Source organism: Poecile atricapillus, chromosome 2 (assembly GCF_030490865.1).
Source record: "Poecile atricapillus isolate bPoeAtr1 chromosome 2, bPoeAtr1.hap1, whole genome shotgun sequence".
Classification (NCBI taxonomy): Eukaryota; Metazoa; Chordata; class Aves; order Passeriformes; family Paridae; genus Poecile; species Poecile atricapillus.
Window position 1 is genome coordinate 87,270,175 of NC_081250.1, and position 19,864 is coordinate 87,290,038.

The window sequence follows — 19,864 nt, forward strand, 5'->3', positions numbered from 1 at the left end:
TAGACTTTCATGGTTTCAATTATAAAACATACCAATGTTATGCAAAGCATCCATGAAAATTCTGGAGCACAAAGGAAATGATTGAAGCTAGTAAAGTAATAAATGGATTCAGTGAAATATAGCTGTGTTTTGTTTTTTTTCCAAGAGACCATCAATAAAGATTTTTTTTCCCTTTACATTTATAAACTCATTTTTTCCAGGTTTCACTCATTTTTGTTATTTATGGGCCATCCTCCCTACGCAATACGTGAAGTCAACATCAATAAGTTCTGCAAAATTATTAGTGAATTTGCTCTGGAATACCGCACCACCAGGGAACGAGTTCTGCAGCAAAAACAGAAACGAGCTAACCACAGGGAAAGAAACAAGACCAGAGGGAAAATGATAACAGATGTAAGTGGCAAATGGCATCTCCCATAGCATGGATTTTTTTAAACTTTCACTGAATGTGGTATATGAAGAGTTGTTACTCTATTTTTATTTTTAGAGGTCCTTTTTCTGTAAGTAATGAACTCTCCCCTATTAGCAGACAAAACTTGCAAGTCCTTGGTTGTGTATATTTTCTGCTTCATAAAAATGTATAGGACAAGAACAAACTGAAATTAATTATCCAAAAAGAGCTTCTCTGTGTGCTCCACAGTGTCCCGAATACCTAGAAGATATCAGGAGCTGTGTGTATCTGATCAGCCAAGAATATGACAGATTAAAAAAACCCTACAAATTAGACTCCTTATTGAGAACATAATACAGATGATGAATCATTGTAGCCATTTAAGTGATTGCAGCCAAATTTTAATGGTTTTTTCCTCCATCTTTGAATATTCTAACATAGTTTTGAGTCTTGACATTTTATCTGGTTTTATGTCTATATGTATATATATATGCACATATACATATATTTCATGTGCATGCACAGAAATTTTCTCCTTAACTTTAAAGCACAGACCAGCCAATTTTATGGTAACAGACTACTTTGGGGTTCTGAAAGGATGGACAAATTTATGTCCACAGTAGATGTTCCTCTGCAAATTTCTTGACTGTAAGATTGCATTCTTATAGACTAAATTAAAATAAGATTAATTTTCTCAGCATAATAGGTTTTAAAATCCCTTGATTTTTTTCTATCTTTTTTTTTTTTTTTTTTTTTTTTTTTAAGTTGATGTAGTTTGGCTCGATCCAAATAGTATTAAGAAGTTCCAGTACTTAATAAAAGTTTCCAGCTGTCTCAAAATCCAGATCTGGAGTCTCGATTAAATGGAAGTTTTTCATTGGATATGAAGCTACCCCTGCCTTTGGCATGAAAAGCCTGAAGCTGATTACAGTTTTATGGCTCAAGCAACATGATTTAATATAAATATAAATATATATATATTGGGACTGATATGAATTGAGATTGTATTTAAGTCATTGACTCATGATCAATTGTTGATCTTTCCTGGCAATATCCTATTTACATTTGGAAATCTGCCCCATCTAGACAAAATGTTAAACCTGCATTATTATCAAAGACTTTATTTTGGTGTAGTCTCAGGTTAAGGAAGAGGCTCTGACTTTATACAAAGGGTATAATGTAGTCATACATATTTTCAGAACTACCACTGGAGAAGTGAGATCACTTTCTTCAATTGCTTCTTGGTTTTCCTGATGTGGTCTAAAGGAGCCAAAAGACAGCATTAAACAAAGAGTTTCGTAAATTAAAATTTTCATTCCCTCACATAGCTTTGACACTTTTTACTGGTTTAAGCAAGACTGAGATGTAAAGGAGTTACTCTTTTCCTTAAATATGTTCCTACCATTTAATGTAGTGTTTATGTATTATCCATCCAGAATAACTGCTGTGGCAAGGCAAAAAGCTTGTCTGTATCCTGTTCCTGCAGAACATGCGAGAGAGAAAGGAGTTCTGGTCACTGGCAGCTGGGTTCAGGAAGCAGAGAAATGGGACTCTCTCAAACCGAAAAGTCTCAGGCTTGATAGTGAGTCAGCAAGGGGCAGAACCAGGGACAATGGCCATCTTCTGAAAATGGAGAGAAGGAGGCATCAAGGCCTTTCCCAGAACAAAAGTACTATTGGAAGAAGATCTCTTGTTAATCTCAAGATGATGTTGAGATTTGGCAAGAACTAAATGCCATCTGACAGCTAGTGTTACACCAAAAAATATCTTGCAGATCTTAAAAAAGGGAGCATAGTTTGCCTATCTCTAATTTATAACTATAGAAGAAGCTTAGTTACTATCTTTAAACCAAAAAGCCTGCACAAGTGAAAAACAGAAGTCTTTAAAACTGCCCTTACAGGAATGTTCTTTAAGGGAATTATTAATGTGGCCACATAGTTATTTCAGAACTTAGCTAAATCTCTTTCACCATAGCCCAGTAATATGGCCTCATTTACCTTTTATTTGAACGGCAGTATATGGTAAAACTGAATTCAAGTTGCATCAGACTATTTGTCACAGCTTCCTCTGACAACTTCAAAGTTATATCTACCTCAAAACAAGTTTCTAAGTCAGCAGGATGGAAGATACTTATGTGTGAAGAATGATGAAAATGTGGAATTTTATTGTAGTTTTGTTTTGGCTGTGGTTTGTATCTGGTCTTGATTTTCTTAGTGTTTTATATTTGAAGGCTTGGAAAGGGGAGATAGATCAGTAATGCATTGACAGTGGTTCACTAGTTACACAATACTGATAGAAGAAAGTTGAGATCTTGACATTGGAAAAAAATTCTTTGTAGAAAGTGATTATGATACGCAGTAGTCATACAGAATCTTACTTTCTGTTTTTGGTGACCTAAAAGTATTGTGCAGTTATTTGAAATTTACCTCCCTGTCCTTTGGAAAGTTTCCTCAGGGTCTCATTTTTATCACTTTACAGTATACTGCTTTTAGGCAGACAAAGAGTCATTTTAACAAAAGTAGGAAAGGAATAAGCCAGAACCAACCCAGTTCTTAAGGAGAAGGCCTGTATCTCTTAAACATGTCCACCCTGCAGATTTGGAAGGCCGAGAGGTGCTGGCTCTTTGCATGGAGAACTTGCATCAGCTTCAACATCTTCAGCTTCAACTGCTCGCAGCAGCTTCAACATGGAGTAATGCTGAGGAGCACAATGGGGAATATTTCCAGTCTTTCTTTCAGCCTTTTACCACAAATACCTTTGTGTTTATATGTTCTTTAATAGCTGAAGTGGACTGGGCACTGTCAGTTTAAATCTTGGTGAATGTTGACTGGAGGAGAGGGCTAAGGAAAAGAGAAGAGCATTGCTTTGCCACAGTTTCACAGGGAAAATTGCCTAGCCTCTGTACCCGTATATCTGGCTTTAGCCAATGATAGCAATCATTTCAGGCACTCTAAAAATAACAAGCAAGCAAAATAGGGAAGAAATGGAATTATAGATACAAGTCGGAACTTTTATATTATTTTTAATAATAGTAGGTAACATAAGCATCTGTCTCCCAGATTTATGAAGCTCTGCTTTTCACGATACTTAAGAGTTTCAATTCCAAAATTACTATGTAATAGACATAATATTTTGAAACAGCAAATCCACTGCACAGAAATGCTAGGAAAAATGTGAGGGCGGGAGGAAGGGAAGGAGGGAGATCTCAGACTGTCCTCTAACATCCAATATTGAATGAGAGAAGAATCAAATGGCCATTTTTCCTTCAAATTAACATCTTGTGTCTGCAAGTGGTATTCAGTATAGCAATAGTCTTTCAGTGCTTTTTGATAATATCACATGTTAAAAAATTCATAATTTATTGCTATTTCTCAGTGTTTTTATAATGGTGACACAAGAACATACAAGGTAGAATGTACACACCAGGGTAAGAGCAGATCTCCTAGTGAAACATAAGGTTGGTTCCTTTATTTTGCTGCTTTTACTCCTGTTGTCCATATTTGCTAGAGGCAAATGCCTCTTCAGACATGGAAATATGAAGAGGGTGGTGAATTATATTTCCTGTGCACTGGAGTAGCTTTGGCTGTAGGACAGTGGTTCTAGGAGTAAGTGCTCTCCATGTGGAGCAGGAGGGAGAGAAATGGTAATGCCCAAGTACTGGAGATGAGCAAAGTCAAGCAGAGAAGTGCCCTTGAAGTGAGTCATCAGCAAATTATTCCTAGCTAGATTAAATGGGCTGGAAGGCCAGCAGCTGGGAATTTACCCTGTAAAAATCTAGCTTGATATAAAGTAATACTATAATACATTTTTGTTTGGAGCACAGACTTTGTGTGTTCTCTACTGTTTAACCTTGCCCTGACTGCCTTTTTGTATTGTTTACCTTGATTTGTTCTCCTGCTGCCCTTTACTTATTAGCTGGATGAACAATAGATTAGATGGCAGGTAAGTAGGTAGGTAGGTAGGTAGATAGATAGATAGATAGATAGATAGATAGATAGATAGATAGATAGATAGATAGATGGAATTAGAATACAAGACTGTTTATACTTCTTATTCTTCTTTCTGTTTCTTACTCGTGATAAAAAGTGAACAGCGGTCCTCATCAGAAGAATTGCTTTATAGAGTGACTCCCTGCCCCCCAGGGGACGGAAAAAAGACAAACAGATAATTTTAATGCAAAGGGAACATACCTATCATGGTCCCTGTGCAAAACACAGTGCCTGTGTTTCTGTCAGTACCACTGTGTCCAAATTAGAATAAGCATCTCACTCTTTGCATAAAACATACCCTTAAAAAGCAATGTTAATGGGCTGCTCAGCAGTCACAGCTAATCTTCTTATGGAGATTGTGCTGAAGCTAAACTGAGGGCCAAAGTAAATCAGGCTTTCATTTTTAATGATGAATGTTTCTGGAACAGAATGTATCAATCCCAGACAGAAATGAGAGCTGAGATGGAGATAAGGTCAGAAATGTGTATTAGAAACACTAGGGAGAAAAATACTATTGGCAAAATTCTTCTTCTAGAAGAAACAAAACAAAATCCACAAATTAAAAAAAAAAAGCATAAAATTTTTGGACTATGTTTTCACTTTATAAGCAATCAAACTGAAAATTATGGAAACAAGGAGCCCAGATACTCGAGAAGCCATGTTTTACTTTGGGAAACTTCCATGTGGGGCATCTTCTAACCCAGTGAAGAATTCCTAAGGCATTTGGGAATACAGATCTAAATAGTTTGCTAATTCCCTGTAAATCCCCAAATTTAAGAATACTCCATATCCCACAATACTTTTTTATGTCTGTGCATTTAAAAGTAGTGCAACCATCAAGATTGTTTTAGATGCCTGGTGTCACAGAGGGTGAAAGCCCTGAATAACATTGGATGATTGCATCTCTGATTTTCAGGGTCAGGTACCAGGCAGCTAGTGAAGAACTTTAAGCATTTGTTGAAAGACTACCCAGCATTTGATTTGAGTGCTCTGTTGAATTGGAAGTTGAAAAACCCCAGCTTAAAAACGGAATTAAAACAAACACTTAAGTGCAGAGAAAAGGAATTGCCAAGAAGTTGAACTCTGCACTGAGAGAAACAACAGCCAGGACCTCCCTGTGCTGCACAGAGCTGGAAGAAGGAGAAGGAGTCCTACCTAGTGTTGTCAGTTTCCATGGGGCAAACAGCCACATGACTCAAGGGAGAGAAAGAGGATGGGATAGGGGTAGTTTCAGTCCACCATTTCTGTAAGAAAAATCAGGAAATTTCTACATGTCCTACTGGCAGTGACAGTCTGCTCTGCATACAATCAGCTAAAAAAAAGAGAAAGCTGATTGTCTAAGGAGTGAATTCCTTATATGTCTTCTATTTTTATGTCCTCCTATTGCATAAACAGTACCATGGTTACCTCTTACTCTGACATGGTTTGACAGTGCTGTCTTTCCTAAATCTTGCTGTTTGTCCTTCTCCACCTTGTCCTTTGTTTCCAGTGGCAGACCGATGAAGAGGAGGATGTTGAGGTATGGTTCTTTGAAAAAGCATGTCATCCCATGTCTCCTGTGTGCTGTGACATCTAATTTCTAACTCAGATAGTATGGACTGCTCAACTCCATCTGCTCAACTGGAACTATGAACCATGACATATTACTCATACCTTTTTGTTTCAATCATAAGAATGCATTTTTGCAGTCAGCTTTAACCATATGCATGCCTGTCCTCTTAAATAAGGATAGCTTCATCTGAGGCCTTAATAATTTTAAGTTTCCTCTTTTTTTTTTCTTACTATCTGTAATGTACTGCAAAGTATCCCCATTACCCAACACATCAGTGATCTAAATGTTATGGGGATCATAAGTTACCTTGGGCTATGGATTACCAGGATAATTTCACACTCATTATGCTGCATAACCCCACATAGTATTATTTTGTAAAGTTTTAAACAACATCAGGATATAGGGATGTTAAGCAAATACTAACTGTTTGCCTTGCTGTATAAATAGAGAATAAGACACTTCATTCATCATAGAGGTAAGCCATGGAGTAGTTCATGTATCTATCATAAAGTGCTCCTGAAGGTGAGCTGTATTCATATTCTAGCTATATTCATAATAAAAGTTTATTGATTTGAGGAACATCATTTTTGCAATGCATTTTTTGTTCAGCATTAGAGCTTTCTTCAATTTGCTGAACATAAACAATATGGCTTAATGCTCAGTATTTCATAGTGGTGGTCATTTTCTCAGCAGGCTGGGGTTTGTGCAGCAATTTATGGCAACATCTGAAAATTAAGGAAATTAAATAAAACTTTTGGCTCTAGAACTTCACCCCCAGAGATGGTTTCTGCTGTATAGCTTAGGGCATGGAAAGAAAATTACATGAATTTGCCTGTTTATGCCAACATGTAACTAACCTGTGTGAACAGGAACTAACAGTTATGTGAAGGCTTTATCCTTTGGAATTTTTTGGAGATTGTATTGATTAGCTGAACAACCAACTTTGTGTAAGAGAGTGGTCTTAATGCAAAAATGGCATGCCATTTCATGGGAGTTTTTCTCTAATATTTTTCTATCTTTTACTTTCACATGTGAAACTCTAACACTTGCATACTTTTCACATCAAAATGTTTCAAGCTAATATTTTAACAAGAAAAAAAACTTCTAACTATCAAAAATAGGTCTCTTACTGATATATTTAGTTCAGTGCCTTTTAGGGATTATTGTTTTGCTACTCAGTTAACTTGCTATCTTACCCCAAAAAGTCACTATGTTAAAACAGAATCATCCTATCTTTGGTTTCCAGATTACACATTTTCAGTTTGCAGTCTTGACATGGGGACTTGATCAAAGCTCTGAAAGTAGGACCAGTCTTTTCTTTCAATTTACCATTCTCTGACAGAAGGACTTTGCAGGTTTGCATCCCTTTAACTGACTGGCTTGAAATCACCAAGTGAATAATTAATGTTGTTTATTATGCAAAGAAAGAAGAGAATGCAGCACTTGTCCTTTCATCTGTGCTGAATTAGATCAAGAAAGATTAAAAGGAAAAACAAAACATATTTCGGTGTCTGATGTTGGACTGATAGGAGTGAGAGTACCGAAGTTTATTATTATCTGTTGATGCCTGTTTGCTGTCAACAGGGTCGGTATTTCCTGCAGTCGGGGCCGTATTTTCAATGTGCTTTGACCTTTCTGTAGATAAGAGCATAGTGGCAAATACCAGCATCCAAGCCCTTTGGAGGCTGAGTCTGGGAAGGGAGAGCAGCCCAGCAATGCAAGCCCTTCTCCTTAGAAAGTACCCACTTCTGCTGCTCCCACACATTGCTAGGTGGTTGTTTGGGTCACTGGTGGGGCTGCTGCATACCCACACTGTGTTTGCCCAGCTAGTGTAGTTGCTGTTGTTCGTGTACTCGTGGTGACAGGGAAGCGGAGGGCAGACTCCTCAATCTCTTGTATGGTTTTGTTTGTTGTTCTGATTTCTGACTGTAATTTTTGTGTTTTGGCCATAAGCAGTTTGTCTGGGTGTTTTGGGACAAGGGACTTTTTAAGCATTAATGGTAATGTGTATTAAAGTTACTTGTAGATAATTGTGTTTTAGAGCAGTTTGAGAGTTTTCTATTCAGCAAGGCAGAGAGCCAAGAGAGAAAGGTGTCTCTTTCTAGATCACTGTCCCCATTTTGCCTTGCTACTGAAAGTTGATTATATACCAAAAACAGCAATTTCTTTTTTCTGTTGGGTTTCATGCTATTCCTCTCAGCATTATGCCTGACCCCAGATCAGGCCCAGTCTGGATTGAAGGTTTCAAAGCAAGTCCTTGCTTTGTACCTTTTACTCTCAGACATAAGGTCAAAATTACAAAGCTTGAGCTAATGCATCTGGTTTTCCTCTGTGTCTACTCCCTGCTGTCACTCTGTTTCAGGTTTATTTCTGGTCAAAGTAAATGCTCTGGGAGAGGAGCAACTGTTACTGGGCTCATTTGGGAATAGCTGCACTCCAAACCAAGCCTGCGAGGACCCTTCTTTCCTTGCAATTCACAGTCAAGCCCCTGGCCTGTTGTCCATGTTGTTCAAACAACAAATCCTTTTCCTCCCACAGTCTGGCAAGTTCTCCAGCAGCTCCCCGCCCTGCCAGAGCCAGCCCCAGGGCCTGCAGTACGCCGAGGATGCTGCCGAGCACGAGAACATGAAGGCTGTGCTGAAGACCTGCTCCATGGGTGGGGACAGCACCATGGCACTGGGCGTCCGCACTCGGAGCCGGGCCAGCCGAGGTAAGCGCCAAAATTTCCTCTTGGCCACGTTTCTTGTGCTGTGCTAGCCACACAGTGGCCCAAACATGGGTCATTTCCCCCTGGCATAGCACTCACAGCTGAAAACGTGGAAGGGAAAGGAGAACATCCCAGTGGTGTTTTCATGATAGAAGTGATGTGAGGCATGGGGTTGAAGAAGAATATTTCTGAAGTTTCAACACATAGATCACAGCCAGAGTAGGGACATCAGGAGTCCAAGTCTGCAGAAATTTTCAGTTCTCCCTGCATATGTTGATGGTGACTGCCCACTACTCACCATGAAAGCAAAATGGAGACTGCAGAATCCAGGATGTGGTTTTGTCTTTATTTTCAATAGAAGCAAGTAGAGGGTAGCAATTCAAATTCAAGTGAAAAGACCTTTCAGAATTTTATGAATGACTATGGAGAAATCAGGGATGAAATGGGTAGGAAGAAAGTGATGTGTCTTTTAACCACCTCCCTGCTAAACTGCAAAGGTAATGGGTACTTCCTTTTGTCTTCCCCTTACCACTCCCATACTTGCAATACATGGAAGATAGCTTTGGAGTAAAGATGAAGCACCAAAATTAAAATCTTCATTTTCTTCTCTGGTATTTCTTCTTCTTCATATCTAGATATCTTACACTTTCTTAATACTTTTTGTTATATAATTGATACCACATCCACAGCATCCAACTCTTAAGTCTGTGTGTGTATACTTATGCTTAAAACCATGATCCTGGCTAATTCAGAAGTTTTAGAGTCCCAATGTAAGAAGCCAATCAGCTAACTAAAGTACAAAGATTAAATAATTCAAGCTTCACTGCAACAAGCTGAACAGCTGCAGTAATCCACTGAATGCTGATTAGGAGAGTGTCCTGATTGTGAGTCAGCTTGTGTTCCCCAGAAGAATAGCAGAGACAGAAGATGGGTGAGCCAGACAAGAGCTTGTCAGGAGCACTGTTGTAATAGAACTGCTCCTGAAAAGCCAGGAGATGAGGCAGATGAGTCTTTACCTAATCAAAGCTGTTTATGGACTTCAGGAATGTGGTATAAAATGGCTTTGCAATTGTACCGCATCCACTCTTTTGCAAAGCTCGCCATGAATGTTCACACTGCACACTAGCCTTCAAATAATTTAAAAACAAAATGCACACAACAGTAGCCAGTAGTGGAGGAACCCAAAGACATGTTACACAGTGCTCTGTGGAGTAAGGAGTGCTGGAGCCTTGGATTTGGAAATATGGCTCACTTGTTTGTGGCTTTACCAAAACTGCTTTCAGCTTTTCAGCTTGCCAACAACTCTTTCACTCAGGTAGCACACACAGTCACATATCAGGACACATACAGCTCTGTGATAAGAAGGTGAATTCTTCATTGTGAAGGGAATGAGACATGTCAAACCACACTTTATGCCCTTTTCTTGTCTCCTTTGCTCTAGGTTGTGATACAGATGCTCAGAAATTTTTATCTTTCTTTCAGTACAAAATTACTTGTGTTTCCAATTTGCATTTATCTCTAAGTTGTGCCGTCTTCTAGTGTCTTTGTAAGAGGAGCAAAGAGAAACATGGTCACACACTATCCATCCTTGGCTTATAGGCACCCTCTAGCAGGCATTTACCAGTTGTGTAATAAAGAGCAAGAGACTGAGTCTTAAAGGAATAGAATGTGTGTATATATATATATAAATATATATATATAATAACTGTGTTTGAGCTCTTGGCTCTCTGCTGGTGCAGCAAAGAATCTAGTTTATTATTTGGAAATATTCTCCATTAGGCAGATCCTTCTTCTTTGGTTGAATTGAAGCTGGGATGACTGAGCTGCCTGCTATAAATTCCCAAAAAAACACAATTGCAAAACCAAAGTGACGCAAGAGACTTCCTCTCTTCTTTTCCCTGAATTGACTTGCTGGACTTTTCTAGGCCGTATCGGTTCATGGAATGCTGGCAATGACGACTCACCGAATGCAACGGATGACGCTGCAGATGAGATCATGGATCGTATTGTCAAGTCCGCCACCCAAGTGCCAAGCCAGCGAGCGGTGCCTAGAGAGAGGAAGCGCTCACGAGCAAATAGGAAGTCATGTGAGTATAAGGCTATTAAACTGCTCAAAGTAAGGGAACATGCAAATATTTATGTATATTGGTGTAGGAACCAGGTCTTTGGTAGGCAGACATGCATTGGGAGTGGCTTGAGTGTGTGCTGGTGATTGGCTTATCTTCATCTTACTATTGTTTAAACAGTGTTGTATGCAGTGGGTGGCTCTGTCTTCTACAGAACTTGAAATGTCCTTAGTAGAATGAGAAGAATGGTTTATGGTGCTTCATGACAGTACTTTTGCATAACTAGAGAATTCAGATCAGGACCTCAGATGGAGACTGCTTAAAATGCTGTAACCTACTGTGAACTGGCATAAAGGTTAATAGTTGTGTCTGTAGCTGAACTTATTCATAAAGCAAAAAAAAAGAAGTAGTTTGAGCTATTTCGCCTTTTAAAATCTTTCTCTCTCGTGCTGTATGCTATCTTTCCGCAGCCCTGAAAACAAAATGTCTACTGCTGCTTGGCTGCAAAGTGGTTATAGAGGAGTTTAACTTCCACTGGGAAGAAAAGGTAGCACATTTATAAGGTGGTCTTTCAATGGTGTATTGTGGCCTTGGGGTTGAGCTGCAGCACCCAAGTTTGAGGAGTTTGGTTTCATGGTTTAGTAAATCCAGTGTTTAAGAAGTGATGAACTTTCTGGGTTTGTTTGTTTTTTTTCTCATGTGCAGAAACTAGTGCAAATACTATGAGAAGGATAACTACCCAAAGCACATAAGGTTTTAGTGTTTAATGTCATTTACCATATGTGGCTTTTTGACTACCTTTCCATCCATTTTTTTAGCATTTCTGGGAAGTTAGGACAAAGAGGAGACAACAACAGTGAGTGAAAAATGACACAGATTTTCTTTTTTGTGGAGTTTTTCTAACATAATGGGTGATCAAAAACACTTGGTATTTGCTATAAACTAGCATGTGCTGAAAGCATATTCTCTTTCCCCAACATGCTAAGAAAGGAACTTCTGCACGTGGCACGAGCAGAGGCAAAGTGGACACTCTGGTTAGATGAGCCAGTCTCTAAACAAAGAAAATGAGCTGACACTGGATTGTCTGTCTTCCTTTCTGTCATACACTGTGCCTTACCTCTTTCTGGCATCACCTGCTGCTACCCACTTCCCCACACAGTTCTGGTGTTCTGCACGTGCTGACTGTTGCAGTTGGCTTGTGCATATCAAGTAAATCCCCTGTATGTTTGCCTATTTCCATGCTTTATCCCTATTTCCATGATTTATCCCATGCTAAAGTATTTCCCACTGTGTTCATACAGACGTATACCAAAGCCTCTTATTCCTAATTTTTGCCGGATAGTTTTTGTCCCAAGGAATCACTTGCTGTAGAATCAACAAAACAGGATAATGATAAGAAAAAATACTATGTATTTTTTCAGTGGAACTGTCTTTTATTTTCAGTAAAAACATTATCAGGGATTAAACATTCAGTAAATGTTTAGGCTGGGACTGATTTCCATCGTAATTAATCATGATAGAATCCAGCTCTTATGCTTGTTTGTTCTTCAAGATCTGGATGAGACTCTTAAGTGGATTAAAAGACAGTTTCAAAACAAACATAAAGTTCAGTAGTTTAATGTCCCTTTTAGCAGACATGTGCAGAAGCTTGCAAGGAGAATATCCTAACTGAACTGTTTCACTCTGATAGATAGTCAATATACCTGGATGATGAATTAATGCAATAGTTTATCTTCAAAATACACTCAGCTGGACTGATAATATTACATCTCCAGGAAATGAAGAGAGATCAGCCCTTGCTAATGCATGATGTGAGTTAAATGAGCAGAAAATATTCCAGTTAGAAATGCATAAACATGTAAGAGAGTAGATTTTTAGGCATATCTCAATGATTTAGATTAGCAGACACTATGATATTTATTACCTGTAGAGCAAAGAAACCCTATTATCTGATAAATTTGATTCATCACCTTCAATCTTCGGACTCCCATACACATCTTCAGGCCTTTGCCATGAGCTTGGCATTCTGTCTATTCATGGACATCAAAGAGAAACTCACTTGAAAGGAATTCTATTCCCTGTGTATCATGTTGCATATGTCCTATTGCTTTCAGTGCACAACTAGAAATCTTGTCAGGCTTACTTCACATTCAGCAAAGATTTTAGTGAGCATGAACTGAGATGCGTGGTTCTAGCAAAATCAGAAACCCAAAAGATTTATATGCAGTTGCTCTATAAACATTTGCTGTGGTTCCAGCAGAAGATTCTCATGGGCAAAGGTATTTTTCTCATAAAAGAGACAGTAAAATGTGAAGAAAAAAAAAACAAAAACAAAACAAAAACTAATTACTCAAGTCATTTATAGTTAGGGAAAAGCAGAAATAGGTTTATGGAAAATTTTATATTCAGGAAAATATTTATATTCAGGAAATTGTTGCAATGGGAAAATGAGACATCTTGACATGTTCATTTGAAGCATTTTACCTTTCGTGGTTGTTGAGCAGTGTGACTGTGTCTGGTATGGAGAGAGCTTGGTTAGGGCATAATGGTGTAAAAGAGTTTGAAAGCTCAGGGTAATCACCAGAACTATGAAATGGGAGGAGGAATATGGCAGGGAGTCATCCAACAAAAGACAAATGGAAATATCTGTTGATTGAAGATAAGAAGGGTCACTGATAAATCAAGATATGACTAGGAGAAAGAAATTTGTTCAGTGGGAGCTGAAGTGAATTACAGAAATCTAGGGTACCTGGAAAGTATCTAACAACTGAATTTCTGTGGTGATCTGGAGAGATTCTGTGCTAGACCTTTACACAGTGGAAGATTTTCAGGATCAAATCTGTCATTTAGAAGTACAGTAGTCAACTGGAAGTCACTGCCTTACGACAGGTGTTCAGTGACCTGCCTACCAGCTATACTAGAGTGGCATTATATCTGAGAAAATAACATTGCAGTTGTATTTGTTCATCAGAAAGCCATAGGACTGAATGAGCCACAGAAACTGAAATGCTCTGTCACCCCCTCGAGGTAATCAATCAAAGGACATTGCCATGGGATGCTTCTGCTGTTTTGGGTTTTTTTTCTCTTATATTTATATTCTGTGTGTAAAAAAAAGGATCTAATCCATTAGAGATGTCAGTTCAGCATGTTTAAAAGCATAAAAATTTAGGCATAAGAATTAAGTTTAAAATATACTGTTTCTTTTCTTGCAGTCTGAGGGCAGCTTTCTGTGAGAAGGTTTTCTATAACATCAAAGGGAGGTGTTCAACTTAGCAATGAAATAAAGATAATATAATTAGGATTGTCTGGTTTTCCTGTAGGTTTAGTAAAGCCTTCACAAATGGTGCCCTAACAAACAATGAGTGCAAGGGAAAGTTGGGATAAGAAAGTTCTAAGAATCACTCTACTTGATCGTCCAAATTTCATAAAGACTAGCAGTATCATCCATAAGATAAAATTTTTCACTTACATATATTTAGTTAAAGAGCCTGCCAAAATTCCGTAATAGCAAATAGGAAGATGCTACTGTTTTCTTTCTTGTCCTGGCTGTCAATTTAAATATAGATCCATTAAAAGAAAAGCAGTCTCAGGATTGGACTCTTGCTGAGGTGTCATCTCTGTGTTGGTCTCATTGAACTGGATGGATCTGTCTCAGGAGAATGATACAATTCCTATGAGTCAGCATCAGGAAAAAATCATACTCCAGTTTATTGAACATGAATAAGCATACAGAAGATATTTCCACTAATCCTAGCATATGCTGGGCAACACTTGTGAATGCTTAGAAATTAGCCAAACGGGGCTATTTATTTCTAAGAAAATAGCTCTTTAAATCTGGCTTGACTGTGCAGCACTGTTTGCATCTAGGTCTTCATCTGACCCTGGATGATGAACTATAATGTAGGGCCCAGGTGTGACTGGTATTTGATGATGGGTAGCATGGTGATGGTTTTATCAGATGCTGCTGGAGACGGTGCATGGGGATGGCACAGAGAGAGAGGCTTGTTTTCCCACACATTGTTTTATCTCAGAGCACCTCTCTGTGTGTGCACACACTTCTATTACTCTTAGATTTTATTAAAATTGAAAATCTGCTTTAGATTTAAGTTAGAAAAGAGGATTTGGGACACATAATAATTGAATCACAACTGAATTTAATATCTGAGTGAGATAACTTGATCAAACTGATTTGTGATGTTTAAAAAAGAGAGAGGCATGTTAATGCCTTGTTCTTTTATCAGGCTTTGAAATAATTTGCTAGCCTAATAATACACCCCATGACAGACCCTTGAGGTTGGAAACATCACATAAGGATTTATTGATTTATTTGTGTAATGGCTTGCAGGAAGTAAAAAATACTTAACAAATCATGATGCAGAAGTGGGTCTGTGGCACCACTCAAGTAGGTAGAGATAGGAATTGAGTCAAGTTTACCTAAATCCTAGACAAGTAAGCTTAGGGCTGGTGGATTTAATTTAATTACAGAACATCCTAGGCCAGGTATTTCATACTGTAAAAGTGAAATAGGAATCAGCCTGGTGTCCTCAGGTGCTAAAATGTAGGAAAGAGCTCTGCCAAAGGACCAGGCATGGAGACCAGCTTTCAACAAGTTTTAGGACCACATGCAGTGCTGCTTTGGAATAAACATATTGTAAGCAAACAAAGTACTACATGAGACACTATTTGAATCCAAAGGTTCATATTTTTGTTGAGCATTCATAGGGTGCATTTTTTCTTTGTTATTTTCATTATTTTTCAGTTTTATGTCTCTCCACTTACTTTTTCTGGCTTTGAAAATGTACAGAAGTGCCAAAATACCAGGAGAGAGACTGTTCTCCTGGTATTTATAGCCTGTCTAAAACCAGGAGTTAATGGAAATTATACTTTTAAAAAATAAAACCTTACATGAAGAAAGACTATATAAAATGCTTCAAAGGCAAACAACTTTACTTTGAATTTGCAATTAATTATTTAGAATATGAGTAGCTGAATCCTATCAGGAGTTAGAGTACAGGGCAGAGTAATCTAGTTAGTGATGCATATTTAGGAACCATTCTTTGCGTTTAGAAAAAGTAAATGTATGACTGATGGTATTCTGTTTCAAAGTCTGTTTGTACCTACACAAAGTACTGAGCCTTCAAAAGGCCAATACATGGTTTTTAAAAAATGTAATTATTGAATGAAAACAGAATGTGAGATAGAGCACTTAGAGCTCTGGCAGCTGGAAGGTTATCTCCATTAGATGCCAAGATAGCTTCAGCTTTGGATGCCTTCTAAGTGATACATTCTTCCATCCTTAGGATGGCAAGATCTTTGCAGAAGTAGAATAAAACTCCATGATCTACAATAAATAAAAACAGAACCAATGAATTTAAATTATTAATAACATTAAAATAATTAATAATAAACACAGTTGATCACAGTAAGCTGTAGAAATTAATGTGTCTAATCAGGATAAGGTCTCTTTAGTCCCCTATTTTATCTGTGCCAGAGGCCAACATCAACAGCTGTAAGAGAACAAAGAGGAGAGGTAGAATCATAAGGTTGGAAAAGACCTCCAAGTCCAACCTTCGACTACATACCACCATACCTGCTGTTCTGTTGCATAACCATTAGCCATTAGTTGCATAACCCATAGAACTTACCATGAGTTTTGATAGTTACAAATTTATTTAAATCTCGAGGCTGAATAGCTGGTCCCTATTTTTAGTTTTGTCCATTGTAATTGATGGCATACATAATTGTGATTGTTGATATCAATGCCATTTCTTAGTTGGCACACATTTATTTATAAGTGTTCAGTTTCTGCTTTACAATGTGTATTACGGGGTTTTTTAATAGCTTTCTTTTAAGATACCTGATTTTGACAGATAGGGGTCAACTATTCTGTCTGCTCTTTGCATGTTTAAATGTATAGTACCTATGTATTTTGTTGGCAGTCTCCATGAGTTTCTGACTGTATCTCTCAAGTATTTGTTCAAGAGTGTTTGCCTAGTGCTAGCACTGTAGAGGGAACTTGCAATCATCCTGTATAATTCTACATCACATAGCCTTCAAAACACAAAAGGGTTTTTGAAAGGCTGTTTTAAATATCTGGCTTAAAAAATTGCTTGTTAAAGAGGCTTAAATTCATTTTCCACTCACTATTTTAGAGGAATCTGTGAGTCACTTCTAAAATGAGCATTATTCCAATAGAAATTATTTCTTTTGGGGCTCCTAGCCTCAAACTTTCTGATTGAAACAGCTTTCTTTTTTGGTTGGCTGGTTTTTGGGTTTTTTTTTAATTGAAGTCACATAACAAATTATCCTAGCCTGCACCAATATGCACAGTCCTTAACTTTATGTTGGATTCCTGTACCACTATTAGAGATTTTGTGGACTGTAGTATTTGATTAAAACTGGGCAGCATTGTTGTAATACAGCAACTGAAAAAATGGGGAGAAGTCATGGCATTGACGTGGGAAGTCAGAATTAAATATGCAATGTTTACAAAAACTACGTATCTTTCATCCCTGTTTATTTCACTTCGCAGGGAGAAGAGAGATATGAACACTACACAGATACTCACATGTACAGATGCATTACAACCCAAGCACAAATGGCATGGTGTAGGAGCAAGGAGAAAACTGCTGCTACACTGGGTGGTCCCAGGTGGTTTTAGAGTAGCTGTCACCTGATAGGACTAAGTGCCTGTCCAGGTGAAGCCAGTATTCCCCAGGATCTGACAGCATAGGCAGACCATCCTTGTGCTGTGTCTCCAACACTGGGAGAACCAAATGCAACTTCCCATGGGCTTCTAGACAAGGTCTTAAAAGCGCTGGAATCTCTCTGGCAATCTCATTTTAGCCAAGTGTCACTTCCTTAATTTCAGGAGAGAGCAACCTGAAGGAAATGCAGGGGAAACTGGCAGGAGATGAGCAGCTGATACAGAGTGAATGCTATCAGTATTATATGTAGGAAAAAAAAGCTGCTCCTGTTCCCTGATCACAGCATATTGGCATTGACGTTTTCTATATAAACACCATTATAGCAGACAGTTTTGCTACCTTTTCAGCTGTAGTTCTGTAGGAAGAATTAACTTTATTCCATTTGTTTGCATCTTACAGGAGATACAAATTGTTGTTTTCACTTTTGCCAGATTGCCATTCACTGAATCCGTGAATTCATCTGTTTCCCTCTGGTTTCATTTTAATTTATGTATTTTAAAGACTTTTGAATTCTTGTCACAGGATTCATTCCCAAAAGTAGGATAGCTAAGTTTCAAGTATTTTAAAAAATATGGATAGTTGAGTTGGTCACCATTAATCCAAAGCTGATAGGATATGTATTTTGTTTGCTTTCTCTCGGTATTAAAGTAACTTGAACGTTTTTATCTGGTAATTTCTCAGTAATTTATTCCTTATTTGCATCATCCTTCCTTCCTGAAAGATCATGCCTTTCAGCATTCTAGTAGGAACTCAGCGGCAGTGAGTTCCTGGCTGACAAAATCACTGAGTTCTTCTGGAAAGCAACAAGAGATGGCAGAGAGGTACAGGGCAGCTTTTCACACTACCTTTCAGTGTAGCAGAAGTGCAGCAGTCACGAACGATCCGTGTGGCTTTCCAAGAGCATGGGGCGCTGCCACCGCTGCCAAAGGGAGCCCTCTGCTGCCTCCAAGGAGATTAGCAGGAGGAGCTGGGAAGGCGGGGATTTGCTTGGACACGAGCGTCACAAGTGTTTGGAGGGAAGTCTCTCTTAGAAGATGAACAAAAGTGTTTCACAAAAAGCTATTTTGCATTTATCTTGCTCCAGAACTATGGCCAAGAAATTATATATATATATATATATATATATGGCTTTCTCTAGACAGAATAACGCCATCTGATTAGTGAATTTACAAGACTTTGATCACAGATTCACAAGATTTTGATCACAGTTATTTTTCATCTGATGAGCTCATAGAGAGGATGCCTTTTACTGTTTTATTCCCCAGTGTGGATTCCTAATGGGAATAATTAACTGGCATTCCACAGAACCTGGGTGCTCAAGCTTGGTCACTCTCCTCTGCCAAGTCACTCTCCAAGAGACATCTCTGTGTTCAGAGCCTGATAAAACCCCTTAGTGGGTCATTTTAAAATTCCAAATGAAAGGTAAAGGCTGCAGGCCTTAAACACTTACATTAGATTATTTACTTTTTGAATCCCATCTCCTGTCTTTTTCTAACCTGTGCATTGTTAATGCATGGTCTGGTCTTGAAACTAGTGTAGAGTGACTCAGTCATGACTCACTATATATTCAGTCATGCAGCCTTGGTTGCTGGTGAGCTTTATACTCTTGATGCTATACCTGTTTTTAGTGGAACACTTCTAACTGGCGAAGTGGGAGAAATTATGAACGAGGTGGCAGCATGATTGCTTTTAGTAGTAATTCTTCATAGTGGAATTCATGTAAATTAAGGGGGTTTTGTCATAGAAGGCTTTCAAGGAAGGAGTTAAGTCTTTTCTGCTCTGCTGTTGGGGCTGTGTAAATGATGATCTGTGAAATACATAAAGTTGGGAACTTTAACAGTTTCAACTACATGTTAAATATTACTTTGAAAATGCATATGCTCTTCATGCAGCCCAGGTTCTCTAAAGCAGTGTTACTTTTTGTTCCCTATAACATAAGCCACCTGGAGATGAAAAACAAGTTTAGCTTTCCTTATGAAGTGCCAGTTTGTCCTTTCCCACTGCTAGACTGCTCTTTATGTCACAGCCACCATAAGAAACACCCAGAGGTGGTTGTGACCTACTAAATTTCTTGTTAGAAGAGACTTGTGCCATCTATGAAGTGTTGACAGGACTCAAAGCAAAGCTGAAGAAAAATAATACATAATAATGTGTTGGTTCCGAGAGCTTTCTATGTGGCTTACCCAGACAAAGACCATATTTCAGTTGTCTGTACTTCTTCAGAGAAGTGTGTGATATACTCAAAAAAATCACCTACAAATCTCTGTAAGAAATTTGCTATAACATAATGTTATAGTATTTCTGTTAAGCATTTAGGCCTACTCGTATAAAGCAATGACATATGCATAATTAAACATAACTTATATAGACAGTGGCATAAAAATATGACAAGGATTCAAATAAGAAAATATGAGCAAGGCTGTCTGGATTGAACTTTTGAGTTGCAAATTGC

The 19,864-nt window shown here is 38.2% G+C and overlaps 1 protein-coding gene across 5 annotated transcripts in view; it reads left to right on the forward strand.

Moving 5' to 3' along the window:
- The window catches only part of FHOD3 (formin homology 2 domain containing 3), a 377,669-nt gene that overhangs the window by 347,032 nt on the left and 10,773 nt on the right, over positions 1–19,864 (forward strand). For 2 of the 5 annotated variants that reach the window (XM_058831361.1, XM_058831364.1), the window contains 6 exons: positions 201–393; positions 5,870–5,899; positions 8,471–8,642; positions 10,565–10,726; positions 11,176–11,252; positions 11,524–11,561. In XM_058831361.1, coding sequence (XP_058687344.1) covers positions 201–393; positions 5,870–5,899; positions 8,471–8,642; positions 10,565–10,726; positions 11,176–11,252; positions 11,524–11,561 — 672 coding nt within the window. The remainder of the gene's footprint in view (positions 1–200; positions 394–5,869; positions 5,900–8,470; positions 8,643–10,564; positions 10,727–11,175; positions 11,253–11,523; positions 11,562–19,864) is intronic. The other 3 variants (XM_058831362.1, XM_058831365.1, XM_058831363.1) reach the window with 2 other exon arrangements.